This window comes from Passer montanus, unplaced genomic scaffold (genome assembly GCF_014805655.1).
Source record: "Passer montanus isolate IOZ18808 unplaced genomic scaffold, ASM1480565v1 scaffold70, whole genome shotgun sequence".
NCBI classification, from domain to species: Eukaryota; Metazoa; Chordata; class Aves; order Passeriformes; family Passeridae; genus Passer; species Passer montanus.
The window spans coordinates 3,848,237-3,863,942 of record NW_024372148.1 but is presented as its reverse complement, the minus strand read 5'-3'; the positions used below and the strand labels follow the sequence as shown (position 1 = coordinate 3,863,942).

At 36.6% G+C, this 15,706-nt stretch overlaps 1 protein-coding gene across 5 annotated transcripts in view; it reads left to right on the top strand.

Annotated features, from left to right (window-relative positions):
* The window catches only part of MIB1 (MIB E3 ubiquitin protein ligase 1), a 78,255-nt gene that overhangs the window by 19,610 nt on the left and 42,939 nt on the right, over positions 1 to 15,706 (top strand). For all 5 annotated transcript variants that reach the window (XM_039730134.1, XM_039730133.1, XM_039730132.1 and 2 more), the window contains exons 5-12: positions 2,212 to 2,278; positions 2,864 to 3,068; positions 4,512 to 4,695; positions 5,017 to 5,161; positions 6,290 to 6,423; positions 7,410 to 7,517; positions 11,421 to 11,618; positions 13,996 to 14,147. In XM_039730134.1, the coding sequence (XP_039586068.1) occupies positions 2,212 to 2,278; positions 2,864 to 3,068; positions 4,512 to 4,695; positions 5,017 to 5,161; positions 6,290 to 6,423; positions 7,410 to 7,517; positions 11,421 to 11,618; positions 13,996 to 14,147 (1,193 nt within the window). The remainder of the gene's footprint in view (positions 1 to 2,211; positions 2,279 to 2,863; positions 3,069 to 4,511; positions 4,696 to 5,016; positions 5,162 to 6,289; positions 6,424 to 7,409; positions 7,518 to 11,420; positions 11,619 to 13,995; positions 14,148 to 15,706) is intronic.

Below are 15,706 nucleotides of genomic sequence, written 5' to 3'. Positions count from 1 at the left end.
TAAATTCTTATTTTCCTTTTCTGAGAGGTATAATAGCCGAGTGGTAGAAGGAAAATTGTAGTTGCTTACCCAGCTTTTGTGGCACTGAAATACAACTAAGTACAGTTTTCTGTCTTAAAACTGCAGGATCTTGTTTGGGTTTGATGATATTTTAAGGCATTGGCAGGCCTTTATCTTGTTGATAGTACTTTTCTTAGTAGTGCTGTTTGCCATGTTGCCAAAGGCACTCTGCTATTGTATACTATATAAGTTTATTTTGTGCTACCTTAATATCCGTCAATGTTTTATCTTTGTGTGTTTTGGGTCCTCCATTATTTTGTTGAAGGCTTCTGGGAAAGAAATTTAAAAAAAGATGTGTTCCCTTGCTTTTCTGCTATAGTTGGAACATACTCTTGTTTTATTCTTTAGCAATATAACATTGACTACATCATGTAAGAGAAAGAAAGACAGTTGTGAAGCTGAGGTTGGACACCAATCTACCACTTAGCCTTTCAACCAAGCATATCATTATACTCCAGAAATAAACTGTGTGCAGGTCACAGTGCAGGCAGGATAAAATACAAGCGCAGGTTTCTGAGTTTCAGGGTTTTTTCTGTAAAATTTAGGATACCATAACAGGCTTCCTAGTAACGTCGGCTGCAAAATAGTAATTAGTCTTTTAATGAACATTCTGTTTCTTCTGCTAGGTTTTGAGCCATCAGCCTGCTCAGTGCATTAACACTTCCTGTAACACAAGCAATCTTTCACCCTGATTTTGCCTGGCAGGGAGGAGAGCCTTTGGACTCTCCTGTGCTCTATTCTTAGTGTTCTGAAGAATGTGACAGCAGCTCTTGCATGTGCACCCCTCCTTGTCTCCTGCACAGACAGCTGCTTGTTGCCTGGCACGCAGGGTTTGTGTTCAGTGGGTGAGAGGCGGCGCTCCCGGGCGCATTCCCTCCCTCGTTCGGGCAATGAACGAGTTTCCCATCTGGGATGATCCGCTCAGCCCCTTTGTCTGCGGCCGAGCCCAGCCCAGCGCCTGCCCACCGGGTGGCAGCATCCTGCCGCAGGCCGGCTGCTGCCGCGCTGAGCAAGCTTTCCCTGCCTTCTCAGGGGATCTAAGAGCGGCTAAAATCTCATTGTTTTCCTCTGGCTGTCTTCATCATTCTTCCAAAGTGATGGTACATTCTTCATAGACCAGGACATACACTGAATTTTGTATTGTTTCTGCTTACCAGTTGCCAAGGGTTGCGTTGTGCTTATGAGAGCCTTGATGATTTGGAAGAGTTCAGAGTTTTCATTTTAATCCTTTTGCAGGAGGACAGTCTGTCAGTAAATCTCAGGCAGGGGTAAAAGAATTGTTCAAGTATGTTTAGTTGTGGTTAATTATATCATTACCACCACCTGTCCCCTACTTCCTCCCCCATGCCGTAGAATATTCTGACACATTTTGCAGTTTCTGGTCTCCTTCCCAACTTATTTTGCACACGAAAATGCCCTTCCTTTAGTAAGAATTATTTCATATTTTATTGTTCAATTATTTCATTGCTCATAAGGAACAATGGCAGATGATAGCTATTTGGAATTAAGCATTGCATATAAAGGAAAGGAGAATTATGGAAAATCCGCTGGCTTTATGAATAGGAGTTGGTTACCACACTTGAAGGTTCTTTCTGATAATATGAAATAGTTTTATGAAGGATAAGCTTTAAAACTTTTCTCTTTAAAAATGACATGTTTAGCTCAGCGTAGTATTTTGTTGGCTTTTTTGAAGTAATACCCTTCTGCATATTCTTAATTAAGAACTTTTCATTTTATAGAATCTGAGTGGCAAGTTTTCTTCCAAGTTAAACACAGATCTGTCAAAAAGTGTTGGGAAGAGTGGGCAGCACTGGCAGGCATTAAATGATGTTTCCTTGCTTGTGTTCACAGAATTCTTTTTTAAAAGGAAAAATAACTAAATAGAACAATGCAAAAGTGCTTTGTGTTAATTCCTGTCTTTGAACTAAAAATTTCTCATCCTTTATAGCCTCTTATATTTATAAAGGTTATTAAAGTCTTGAGAATGTCAAGGCTGATAGATTGGAAAGTATTTGAGATTATGTGCATCATGGGACATGTTTTTTGTACACATAATTTTCAGCCTTTCTTAATTAAATATTTCAGTTCTAGTTTCACTGACCTGGAGACTCGGTCACTGAGGACTAAAGTTTTCTCAATCTCTCTCTGTAGTCTGACCTAAAATGTGTTCAAGATGCAAAAGGAGGCTCTTTCTACAGAGACCATTGTCCTGTGTTAGGTAAGCTGAAGTAAATTCATATTGATTTGTATTAATTATACTCACTCTGTTTTTCCCTTTCCTTTTTAAATGTCATCCAAAAGTACTGTCCTTACTAGTGAAATGTAAATAGTAACATTTCTATGTACTTATGATAAATTGCCATGCTTTTCTAAATTGTATTTGGTATCAGTGTGCCAAGGGGATGGCAAGGGAGCTTTTAAGTGTTCATTAAGTTATAAATTGTGTGGTGTGTTCTGTGTTTCTGAAAAGCCAAACATAGCTGTTCATTATTACAGAACTGGCTTAAATACTAAAAGATAATATATCTCATAGTAATAAATCTAGCTCCTTGTACAAAAGCACTGTTGTTTTATTGATGCCAGAGCTTTTATGTGTCCAGATGTCTAACACCATATGATGGCTCTTAAGATCCCAGTTAGAGCCCATAGTGGAACTTGTCACAAGTATTTAGCATTTGCCAGTGTCACTGCTATTTGCAACCTTAACAATTCTATGAGTCTCAGAAATTCACTTCAGTTCTTTAAGTTGCTTGGAAAATTAGTATGGTGATGTAAACTTTTTTTTTTTCTTACTCCCTTTCAGGTGAGCAAAATGGTAACAGAAACCCTGGTGGGCTGCAAATAGGTGACCTTGTGAACATTGACCTCGACTTGGAAATTGTGCAGTCTTTGCAGCATGGTCATGGAGGATGGACTGATGGCATGTTTGAAACTTTAACAACAACTGGAACGGTTTGTGGCATTGATGAGGACCATGACATTGTAGTACAATATCCAAGTGGCAACAGGTTTGTTCTATAGTCTTCATCATTGCTTCTCACAAATTTCTCTTGCCTTCAGTGATTGTGATTACTTGGTGTCAGAAGCTTTCTCTTCTCATTTTTTGTCTGTTGAGATTTCCTCCTAGATGTGTAATGAGGACTTCACTTTGAGGATGCTTTAGTGGGAAAAGGAATTTTGCTGTGCCTCTCACTTGTAAAAATTTATGTTCAAAATAAGAAATTACAGTCTAGACTATCTTATTTGCAAAACACAGTGTTTTAAGCAGTAGCTTCCTTTTTAATTAAAAACTATCCCATGATTTCAAGAGGCAAGGTAATAGCAATTCATTGTGGGTATTCAGGAAAGTAGTTTAGAGGACATGTGACAAATTTCGGCAGGGATCTTGTCTCAACTGGAGTCACCTTGGCATGGTCCACAACTAGCCTTTTATTATTCAAAGGAATCTTACGTTCTGTAAATACATACCAAGAATAAGAGGTATTGGGGAAGCCAAAACACTCCCAGCAAGCAGTTTAGGTTTGAATTTTGCTTAGCTGCATCCATGTTAACAAGACTCAAACCCAGCTGTACAGCGAGGTTTGAATCTCACATGGCCACATGGTTTCTTGCTCGCAAGTATTGGGCTTATCTTTAGAAAGTAATAGGTGAATGGAGTATCACTTCAGTTGTGTATGGAGTTTGACCTGTTCAGTTTGTCCAGAAAGAATTAACAGTATAGTGTTCATTCAGGATATCCCTCAAGATATTGTTTGCTAATATTGCTGAGTAATGCAGAACAAAGCTGTTTTCCCAGCTGAAGGGACGCAAGTGGCTTTTCTTCTGGCAGTTGTGTCAGCAGACAGTGCTGACAGGAGTGCTCTGTCCTGTGGTCTTCTCCCTGACAAAACAGTGTGATGCCTACTAAATCAATAAAATTTAAACTACCAATAGGATAGTTTGATTGAAAATTGAGGTATATCTGGGCCATCCATTTAATTGACAAGTATTGTTATAACTTAATGTTGCATCTTTTCACCTGGGGGGAAGGGCCAAAATTCTGTGTTCTTCTTATGCTGTTTCCTGACACTTCAGTCCTTGTGAGACAACTTGGGTCTGCTGCTTGTCAATCAGTTATTTCTTATCTCTGGAAAAATAAAGCAACAGTATAGCTACTTTCAGGATTTCTACATTGCTGTCAACTTGCTTTCCCTTAGGCAGGATATTTCTTAATTGCCTTTACAAATGTATGTCTCTGAAGCTTATAGTTGAAATTAATTAATGAGCCACAATTTATGAACTAATGAGGCAAGTTTATGGACAAAAAATGGATAGCAGCAAACATAGTATCTATTGTATGCATTCACAGAAAGTTTGTAGGCATACAATCAGAAACTTACCCAACAGATAATTTTTAAACATATATTTTGCTTTGTATATTTAATATTTACTTTAAACAATTCATTGTTTAGGTGGACATTTAATCCAGCTGTTCTCACCAAGGCCAACGTTGTCCGAAGTGGAGATGCTGCTCAAGGTGCAGAAGGAGGAACCTCTCAGTTCCAAGTGGGTGACCTTGTTCAAGTATGTTACGACCTGGAGCGAATCAAGCTTCTGCAGAGAGGTCATGGAGAGTGGGCTGAGGCAATGCTTCCAGTGAGTAGCTGTGTGTTTGCATTCATAGAATGGTCAAGCTTGTACAGTATTTCTAGTAATGTACCTGTACGTTATTGGTATGTACCTCTATTATTGGTATTGTACCTGTACAGTATTGGTAATGGACCTGGAGGCTGCAGCAGTCTAGATTTTCTTTTAAGTTTTCATGAAACACAGTGTAATACTTGATCAGGTGCAGCAATCTGCTTACCTAGTGAAACCTATATAAAAGTACTAGTGATTGTGCTGTTAAACAATGGACTTCATAAAATTTATATAGTATTAAAAGATTTAGAAATCTGAATGTTTTCTTTAATTCAGACCTTAGGTAAAGTTGGTCGGGTTCAGCAGATTTATTCAGACAGTGACTTAAAGGTAGAGGTTTGTGGGACATCTTGGACCTATAATCCAGCAGCTGTCTCGAAGGTGGCATCAGCAGGATCTGCTATAAGTAATGCATCTGGTGGTAAGTTTGAAGAATAACTAGTAATATTGTCATATATATAGCAAGTAATTGTGTTAATTAAAATATTATTAGATATTAATACATTGTTTGTAGGCAAGGTTAACAGTACCCTTGGAGTTTGGGTAATTGAAGTTTTATGTAAAAAAGATAGGAAAACTTGCAGTTAATATGGAGATATTGTTATATTGATCAGCTGCTTCTGTTTGGTCACAGTGTGGATGTGTCTTTGGAGGTCTACTCTAGGGATTTCAAAATGGTTGGAAGGGACATCAGATGGAAATAGGGACTAAAGCATGGAGAGAGTGTCACTGGCAGTAACAAGAAAGCTCCTTGTTTAATAGGTGGTTTAAGGTAGCAGGCACAGGTGAGGGGTCTGTGGCAGGTGGTTATTATAACTCAGGCTATTTATTTCTTTAAAATTTCTGTATTAAAATTTAGTCAGACATCCTGTGACTAATTACAGTAGTGGTTTTTTTGATGTCTATGTAATCACACTTCAGTTTTGTTGAATATGCTGTCATTTATTTCATAACAAGGCAGAAAGACTGTCCAGCATGTTTTGTGTTCTGTTGGCAGTTTTCAATTGAAACTAGATTTTTTCCTTTTTTTAGTCATAGCTAGTTATTCTTTCTTCTTCACATATTTGCTTTAATGCCAAGAAAACTTTCTGCATAGTTTTCTAGATTTTTTCCTAAGGAGGCATAGATGCCGTGAGTTTTCTCAATAAAGAACCTAGTACAGTGGCCATAAAACTATCTAGAAGAGTAATACAACTTAGTGTTTCAAATCACAGAAGACAGGCCACACCTGATGTTAGAAAGTCTGTAATAGTAATACACAAGTTCATGTTTTTACCTTGTTCCCGCCTTTTGTATTTTGCAGAAGAAAAGCTATTTATGGTTCAATCATCTTTGTTTTGAAGTGGCTAATGTGGCAGTTTCCACTGTCTAAAGGGTACTAGGGTGCAGCTCTTATTTCAAACTCTGTCATTTTACAGCTCCTATTTTATGGTAGTTTGTGTATTACTATGTACATGGCCTTAGAAACAAAACAAATGTAGCTGGGTTTTTTTCTGTTCTTGTGTAATTAGAATTGTAATCTTAGTTGTCCTTTGGTTAACAATTACAGAGAGATTGTCCCAGCTATTGAAAAAATTATTTGAAACCCAAGAGTCTGGAGATCTCAATGAAGAATTGGTTAAAGCTGCTGCCAATGGAGATGTTGCTAAAGTGGAAGACTTGCTAAAGAGGCCAGATGTAGATGTGAGTGTTCTGTTTTGGGAGTATCTCTTTTGGGGGGCCTTTAGTATTAAAGGAAGTGCAGCTGTTCTGAATATTCCTTGCCAGTTGGTAGTGTGTCTTCTTAGGAGTAATACAGCTAGTTCCAGTGTCTCTTCTTCCATTTGTTGTTCTGTGAAATGTGTGTGGTCTGTGTGAACACAGAGCTGTACATACTTTCTTGCTGGACAGATTTTGTAGTCTTTTGTCTGCTATGAATTAAGATACTTCTCAGCCTCTGGCTGCTGGAGTTGGTGCAGAGAATCAGACCTTCACAATTACTGAAGGGTGTTCAAATTCTTCTTTTTTCAAGGGGGATGGAGGAAGGGGGGTAGATTTTTCAGGATGTTTTTGCTGCTGTTGTGAGTTTGTTTTGTTTTATTAACTCATGAGGCAGATAATCTAATCTGTTCTCTATGACATTTCTTTTAGCAACTTGTCTAATACTGAAAAGTCTAAAAGTGCTTAGTAATTATAGAAGTTATTTTAGGGAACGTATTTTGAAGTTACCATCTTTCTCACTACAGCAGTGGTAATGCTGTGGAAGAGTCTGAATTTCTTTGGTTCTGAGCACTGTTTTTTAACTTAAGATTTTACAAAACATGGGTTTTTGTTCAGATTCCCTCCTGTTGTTGCCATAAATTTGGCAAGGAAGTTAATGAGCAGAGGACAGGTATAAATCTGAGACTTGTTCTCAAAAATGTTTCCTTTACAGGAGTCACCCAGAAATGAATGTTTTTAATTCAAGTATCATTGTTTTAAATCCACTTGTTCCTCTTTCCTTCAGTCTAGCTAATATAGAAATGAAATATAGAGGCTCTAAGGCAAACTGTATATGCTAAGAAGGCATGTCAAAATAGTTCATTTGATTCTGTGTTATGTGTGCTGTTGCTTTAAGTTTTCTACTGCTAAACAGCCTCACAGGTGAGTGTGTGTGTCTTGAAACTTACCTGCAAGTGTTGGCATTCCAGGTGAATGGGCAATGTGCTGGACACACAGCTATGCAAGCTGCAAGCCAGAACGGCCATGTCGACATTTTGAAGTTGCTTCTGAAACAGAACGTGGATGTAGAAGCAGAGGTAACCTAAAAATTTCAAAATATGCTTTGTGTGTCCTTAAACTTAGTTACACGCATGACAATTCTACTTGACTTGCCTTCTTTTTGAATACCAGAGTGAAAAACTGCCTTTATTACTGTGACTGTGTACCCAATTAGACTCCTACTAACAATATTATAAAGGGTCAATATCTAATTCTTTAACACTTCTTGTTAAATGAAATATAACAACTAACATGATAGAGCTATGTAAGCCAGCATGCAATGAAGCCCCTTTTCTTTCCTTTGGTTTCATTTCAAAGTTGCATGCAATGAGAACTCTGCCTGTGGCATTGAGAGGAAAAAGATGTTTTTTGATGCTGCATCTCCAACTTCAGATGCTTGCTGTGCTTCTTATATATACAAAGTTCAGTTAGGAAAAATCTTTTAATTCTTAACTAAAACAAATTTAAGCAGAAGGTGATAATACTGTCTTTGGGTAGAAACTGCCAGCTCTGTGTCTTTTTCAGTGCCTTTTTTTTAAACCTCACTAAAAATGGAAGTTTGGGTTTAGGTTTAAACCTCTTGTTTAGGTGTTTGAGAATAATTGTTCTTGAGAATTATCTATCAGCATACTGTGATAGCTGTAGTGTCTTTGGGTAGAAACTGCCACTGTGTCTTTTTCAGTGCCTTTTTTTTAAACCTCACTAAAAATGGAGGTTTGTCTTTAGGTTTAAACCTCTTGTTTAGGTGTTTGAGAATAATTGTTCTTGAGAATTATCTATCAGCATACTGTGATAGCTGCATTTTGAATTGATTTTAACTCAATTATTTGCACACAATGCACTGATACTGCAACCATTTCTCGTTTTGCACAAGGCAAGAGGCACAAGAAGGATCTGTCAAATTTGATTTATTAAGAATAAAAACTGAAGACTAGTGGGATGCTGAGAAATTAATTGTGCACCCAGTTGTTGTTTGCATCACAGAAAAATAACTTTGCATGCGTGGGCGCCTAGCATTATATTGTATTTGATATACAGAAGTTACAGAATGTTAAAACATTAATGAGGCAATGTAATTCTTGGAATTAAAATTATTTTATATTTACAGATACACCATTAATTTATAAAGCTTTCATGCTGGTTTAGATTGATGTAATGCATGCTTGCTGTGATCTGATTTCTGTGAAATAACTTCACGTTAGAAGCAGTGCTTTCACTGCAGTACAAAGTAAATACTGTTAAAATTAGGCTAAACTGCTTTTTGTCTGTACTGTGGTGTTCAGAGCTGCCGTGTTCATCTGGTGGACTGAAGGGAGGGTTAGAAGCATTAAAGAGGCAGGTAGAAGCACTACTTAAACAGTTTGAAGACAATACACCTGGTAATCTGATAGCACTAGAATTGTGAAGCATTTAATGTTTGCTCAGGCTTCAGAAGCACCATTACACTAGCATAAAAAAGTTGTCAGGGATTTTACTTGACTTTTATAGCCATCTTCACATAACTCTGTGCTGAAGGGATGGTGGTATTCCCACTTGATCATATAACTGCCTTGGTTATTAAAATATTCATAATTTTCATAGCATTATTAGAGTAGTAATTATATCTTTCAGGCTTTAAAAATGTAAGCTGTTTATCAATATTTATATAGATACCTATATATAATGTTTTTAAACATAATTGTTTATAAAATACAAAGGTCAGCAGAGCTATCCCATTAAGAAGAGAGCAGAAATGTAGTCCATTTACTTCACTGTTCTGGTCTGAGGCATGGAAGCAAGCAATGGATAAAAATCCTTACTTTCCTTGCTTTGTAGCTAAGTTGGATATTTTTACGCTTACAGTCATTACTTCAGAGTATATACATTCATGATGACATTTTCTGGGAATATCCTCATTGTTGTCTCCTGATGTGTTTTTTCTCTGATGTCTTAATATAGAGTACAAGTGGCCTCTGTTTAGTCAGAGAACAGTTGATTATTGGCATAGTTCAAAAACCCTGTAGATATTGCATAGTAAGAATATGTGACCATCTAGGCTGAAGACATTAATCGTTGTCACTTATTATATTAACAATATTATATTATACTGTTGGCATGTATAGAAATGTAGTGCTTTTTATATTTAGATCTATATCTAAATGTAAATGTAAGTCTTAAGGACAGATTATTTACTAGCTGCTAGCTTTTTCTAGATGAGTTGTTGCTATTGGGTAGGATTTAGTTTCTGAGATGATTTGTTTTGATGCTGAGCTAAAAAAAGGCCTGCATCATCTTGACCTCTGCTCCTTAAAGTAGGAATTCTGTGCATTAAGACTTAATAAAATCAGGTGATTGTCTTAAAGTTGAAAAATGGTAGAACTCAAACATTCAATAATTATATGGGGTTTCATCCGTAAATATCTTGGTGTACTTTTCAGACTGCAAATATAAAAAGGCAAATTACCATGCCTCTGTGAAACCAAGTGCTCTATAAATACAAGCCTTGTAGCAGTTTAGGACTACTGCCACACTCTTGATAAGGTTTGCCTCATAATGATCCTTATAACCAGATGAAAAATATAGAGAAGGTCCCCTTTCTGATCCTTTCTCCATCAAAATGGGCAAGCTTTGGCTTCTTTTGACTGTTGGTTCATGTTAGATGAGCCTGAAAAGGAATCCTGCAATCTGAGAAGGAAATTTGGTAGCATGAGTTGATTTGGAAGGAATAAAAGTATCTTTCCCAAAAAGCTGTTGAAGCTGCTATGTAGAGCCCTGACTATCTTGAAAACCATATCCATATTTTCAAAAAGATGCATTTGACAATTAGGGGGTCAGTCTTCTTCTGCCATTTAAAATGCTGTAACTAGTCTCATTGTGCAAATACAGTTTGTGCAAAGAGCTATTAATTTTTGCAGAAGTTTAAAATATTTTAGAAGTGTTCAATATATAATAAATAATTTAGAAAGATGTTGCTGAAGAAGCAAATTGATGAGAAACCTAAGCTAACTCATGAGAGGCAGTGAGCCCTTGATCAGTCATGATTTTATTTTACAATTTTCAGTGTTTCTCTGTTTTCAAAATTGAATCCTACAAATGCATGGTTATATTAAACTATGCAGAAATACCCAGCTAGAAAGTAGCTTACGAAAGTTATTTCATCCTGTAAACTTCCATTTTACTTCTGTCCTTTGTATACAGATTTCATTAATGCTGAAATCACTTGATTGATATTTTAAAATGTTTCATGTTGTACCATCAACTTCTATGAATATTAAAATAGCCTAAACTGGCAAATTTGACTTTCACATTTTAATTCTCAATTTGTGTGAAACTGAAACAAACTGAATCAGAGTTTTAACACTGTGAATCATCAACACAGAATCAGAGCTTCTAGTTAATGTCAGTATCAGTCACAAATTTCCTTTGGAAAAGGTTTATGAAGTGAAAACCAAGACACATAATAAATCCTAATAAATACTAACCTGATTCTGTGAACAAGGAAATACTTGTGTCTTGCACTATGGTTTGGAATCTGTAACACTTCCCAGGTTACAGGAAGAACTAGCCTGGGATACTAAGTGTAATATTGTTTGGGCATTGGATTTCATCTGTGGGGTTTTTGGTTCTTTTGTTTTAGATATATTCTTGACAGTGGTTGTTTTGTAGTAGGAACCCAAATGAAGCCATTTGAGTTTGATGAACAAGCCACACAAAGATTCAGGGCAGTAGTTATATGCTGTGGAATATCATATGTTGTAGAGCATGTGTGTTTATATATGAAGTGATTCTTCATCCTCTGTTGCTGCAGTTTGAGCAATTATTCAATTAGGTATTTTAATGGTGTCATGGTAGTCTCATTTTTATCATTACAACAAATATGGGCGGTTGTTAGTTGAAGTAATCTTGTTTAAATGCAAAGGAAATGTGAACTATACCAGGTTAAATGAATGTTTCCACTTCAGGACAAGGATGGAGACAGGGCTGTCCATCATGCAGCCTTCGGTGACGAGGGCGCTGTGATTGAGGTTTTGCACCGAGGCAGCGCAGATTTGAATGCTCGCAACAAGCGCAGGCAGACTCCACTCCATATTGCTGTCAACAAAGGTCATCTGCAAGTTGTCAAGACTTTGCTGGACTTTGGCTGCCACCCCAGTCTCCAGGTAAAGTAAATTTTAATGTAGGGTCACTTTTCAGCTACTGAATTGTGTGATTTGCTGCATGTAGGTGATAGAAAAATTATAGTAAACGGGACTGAAAGGAGCAGAGATTGTAAAGTCGTCTGCCTCAACCTTCACCCAACCATGTGATCAACTGTAACAAAAAATGCTGTTAAGTCTGTTTGTTTTCTTGACAGCTAGTTTATTATCTTGATTTATTCTGTAGTTGATGCTAATTGGTATTTTCACAATCTGTAGTTATTTCTAATTGTTAACTTTCCTATATCAAACCCACAACTCTGTGCTCCTTCTGCAAGCTACAGTTTAGCAGGCTGATGATACTGTGGAATGTTTTGTTGAAAGAAGCCTTTTTTTTTTTCCCCAAAATAGATTTATCATTGATAGAACTATTTAGTCCAATTCACTTTCAAATATTCAGCTTTTTATCTAGAAAGCACTCGTGTAGGATCTCAAGTACCATAATTTCATAGGGAATGTCATGTGTAATGAAGGTGATGGAAGCAGTGGCATAAGTGCAATGTCCTGTTTAGAAGGTAAAGTGGAAATACACTATCAGATAAGCAGGTATCCACACTGCTGAATGCAGCTGTATGAGCTGTATTGAGAAAATCAAATGAGAATGGTAAATGTCAAGAGACTGGCATCAGAAAAAGCTGTAGTGGCCTGGGCAAATCAAGATATTCAGTAGCAAGACATTGCCTCCTTGCTTTGCTGTGTCAATGGCGAGTTTTTTTTTGTAGGCTGTATATCCACATAAGAGAAATGGGCAAAAACTTTTTTAAAATTAATTAGCATAGTGATTGTTTATTTATCTCCTTCTACGGGACTCTTAAGGTTCTCTCTTGATCTTGCTGATGTTGAGCAGTTATATCCATCCAGATCCTGTTTAGTGTTTGTTGAACAGTAGGTATAATAAGGAGTCTGATATGCTGAGACCAGTGAAGGGTGATTTAAGTCACATAGGAACTATGGGTAGCCAAAGTGGATTTGCCTGAGTTTAAATTACAGAATTTTGTTTCAGTTGAAGTCAGTAGAATGGTGCAAGGATGCTCCATCTGGAAAATATAATTGGCCATTGAAAAAAATGAACTTTCAGATTCAGCATGTGTGCTGAGGAACTGTGATGTGCAAATATGAGTAAGTGATTAATTTTGTCAATGAAAGCACAGGGGAGTAAGAATGAGGCACGACTGGGATTTAACTGGCCAGCACCCTACTACTGTGGCCACTTCACTGTGTAAACAGAAACATACTTTAGTTTGTAAACAGGAAATAAGATCATTTAGACCAAATAAAATCTACATAATTTAGTTCTGGCAAATTGATTCACACTGGTTCAAGTGCCATATTCTGGCACTTTTTGTTTGGCAGGTTTTGATTCTCACTGTAGAGATCTGTTTTTGTACTAGTACATTGCTGAAATGTTCAGTTCTGTGTTAGCTTGCAGTTGAGTCAGTGTTGGTGACAAGAGACTTCCTGACTTATATAGTGCAAGAATTTTACTGGAAGCATAAATCTGGAGATTTTGCCTATGTAGCTGCAAATGAGTTTAAATGGATGTTTTCTCGCTGTTAGTCTAGGGCATTTCTGTTCAGTCAACCCATTTGAGTCCTTGAGTAAGTAATGTACAAAATGCTTCTAGGAGTAAAAAGTATTTTTTCCTTATTTGGGATACTTGAAAAATAAAATATTAAGCTAAAAGTATAAATTCTTTGCCTATTCAGTTGTGCTGTCAAGTATTGTCGTGCACCTTGTGTAATACAATCTTGTGTTAGCCATAACAAGTTTAATATTGTTTTGTGGCATTGGCTTTTGCTTCATGGAAAATTATATGCTTCAGTTAGAACAACAGATATCCCTACTTTTAGTACCTGGACTACATTTTATTTTGTTTTCCCTCTGATTTAATTTCACACTGTCATTTTGTCTTCTACAGGGTTAATTTCTGGCTAAACTTTGCATTTATTACTCAAAATTCCATGCCTCCTTCTGCCTGTCTGGTCTTCCCTCTGTCACATTAGTTTTTGTTGCTGTCCTGTTATTCATAAATTGTCATTTGGGCATGCAACTCCATCTGGATGAGGAGCACAGAGAAGTCATTATCTACCACAGTGTCTTCAGTCCAGTGGGGTACAAAGCACAGTTCTGGCAGTAGTGTGTCTGTGCCATGGTGGAGCTCAGGGTGGGGATTCCCACTGGAGCAAGATGAGAAGCAGCTTGCTCTGAGCTCTGCAATATAGTAGCACTCAGGTCTTGAAGATCTATTTTGTGTTTCTGCAGTCAGTTTTCCTAGTGATATTTTAACATCTTTATAATGTGGATGCATGCACAAATTGATGTAAGCTGGTTTTGGTTTTAGGATTCTGAAGGAGACACTCCACTTCACGATGCAATAAGTAAAAAGCGTGACGATATCCTTGCTGTACTCCTAGAAGCTGGAGCAGATGTTACTATCACCAACAACAACGGGTTTAATGCTCTTCATCATGCTGCACTAAGAGGAAACCCTAGGTACAGATTTCTTTTTAAAGATTATTTTTTATTGTATGTAAAAGGAAAACAAGTACACATGAGGGTAGAACTATGGTATTTGTTCCGAAGATCCTTGAATCTGCATGTAGTTGTATTTCTTAAATGTTGATGTTGCTTAGCTATGCATCTTTCTGATGTTTGGAATACCTGTATCCAGATAACTCCAAATTCCTGAGAAATCTCCTGTCATGGCTATAAAATTTTGCCAATAAAAGGTTTGATAAGTAAATTAGCAAGATCTTGAAGATGGAATCTTGACATAGAATAAAAACAGTAAATACTGCTATATTTCCTGACTATTGGAATTGATAAAGGAATTTGAGATTTTTAGAAATACTTATTTGTAGATAATTATTAAGTAAACCATACAGTTCTAAAGCACTCTTAGGATTATTGCATTAGATTATATTTGTATTTGAAACAGTTAATGATATTTTCATAGAAGTATATCTAGAAGGAATTTTGTATTTCAGCTTTTATATAGCAGCTCAACTGAAAAAATTTGTTTTAAGGTAGTTTGTTTTATAACTGTACTTTACGTCTACATTCAATTTCCAGTTCAGGGGGCTTTTGAAAAATCCTGCATAGATAGAATTTAAAAGGAAAGTTGTCTTGGTGGTTCCTTATTACATTGTGGATAAATGGTATTTTTCAAGGCTGTCATGCCAACAAGACTTCAATAATACTTTATCCTCAGGTGGAGTATTTAGTATAGCTTACACATAAGAAGAAATGTCTGTGTTTTGTTGTTTACTACTAAATTGGGCTTTTCAGTTGAGAGAAGTTGGAGAAATAAGGCTGTAAATTTGTATAAATTCCACTCATTATTATGTGGTATTAAAATCTAGGTTAATCTCTTAGAACATAGCTATCAAGATTGATGGTTAAACGTTGTTTAAAATTTGGCTTTTCAGTTGAGAGAAGTTGGAGAATAAGGCTGTAAATTTGTATAAATTCCACTCATTGTTATGTGGGATTAAAATCTAGGTTAATCTCTTAGAACATAGCTATCAAGATTGATGGTTAGTAAACATAAGTAATTATCTATGTTTGTGGAATGGAATCACTTCATGAGGTAAAGGTAGTGGCTGGAAGTGTTGATAGGACAAATAAATGTTTACTATTTTCTACAGTACTCATAAAAGGTCTTTATGAGAACATGTCAAGGACCAAGTGAAGGGACCTTATTTTTGGCATTCAGAAGACAATTCTTCCAAGTCTCATTTGGTAACTTCTTCCTCTGAAGTGAATTCTTCCTACTTCTGTAATAGCATTAGCCAGCATAGCCAGCAGCACTGTTTCCTGTCTCAGTTACCCTGGTAGGTTGGGGTTTTTTTGTTGTTGTTTGGTTTGGAGTTTTTTTTGGTTGGGTTTTTTTTGTTTGTTTGTTTGGGTTTTTGTTTTTTTTTTTTAATGCTTTTCCTTGGCTCTTGTGGTAGCTGGTTTGTGTGACCATAATCTCGAGATGCAGAGAAGGTGTATGGGTGGAAAAGTGTTTTTCCTAGGCACGTGCTGGCGATTTTTCTGTGGGTAAATAT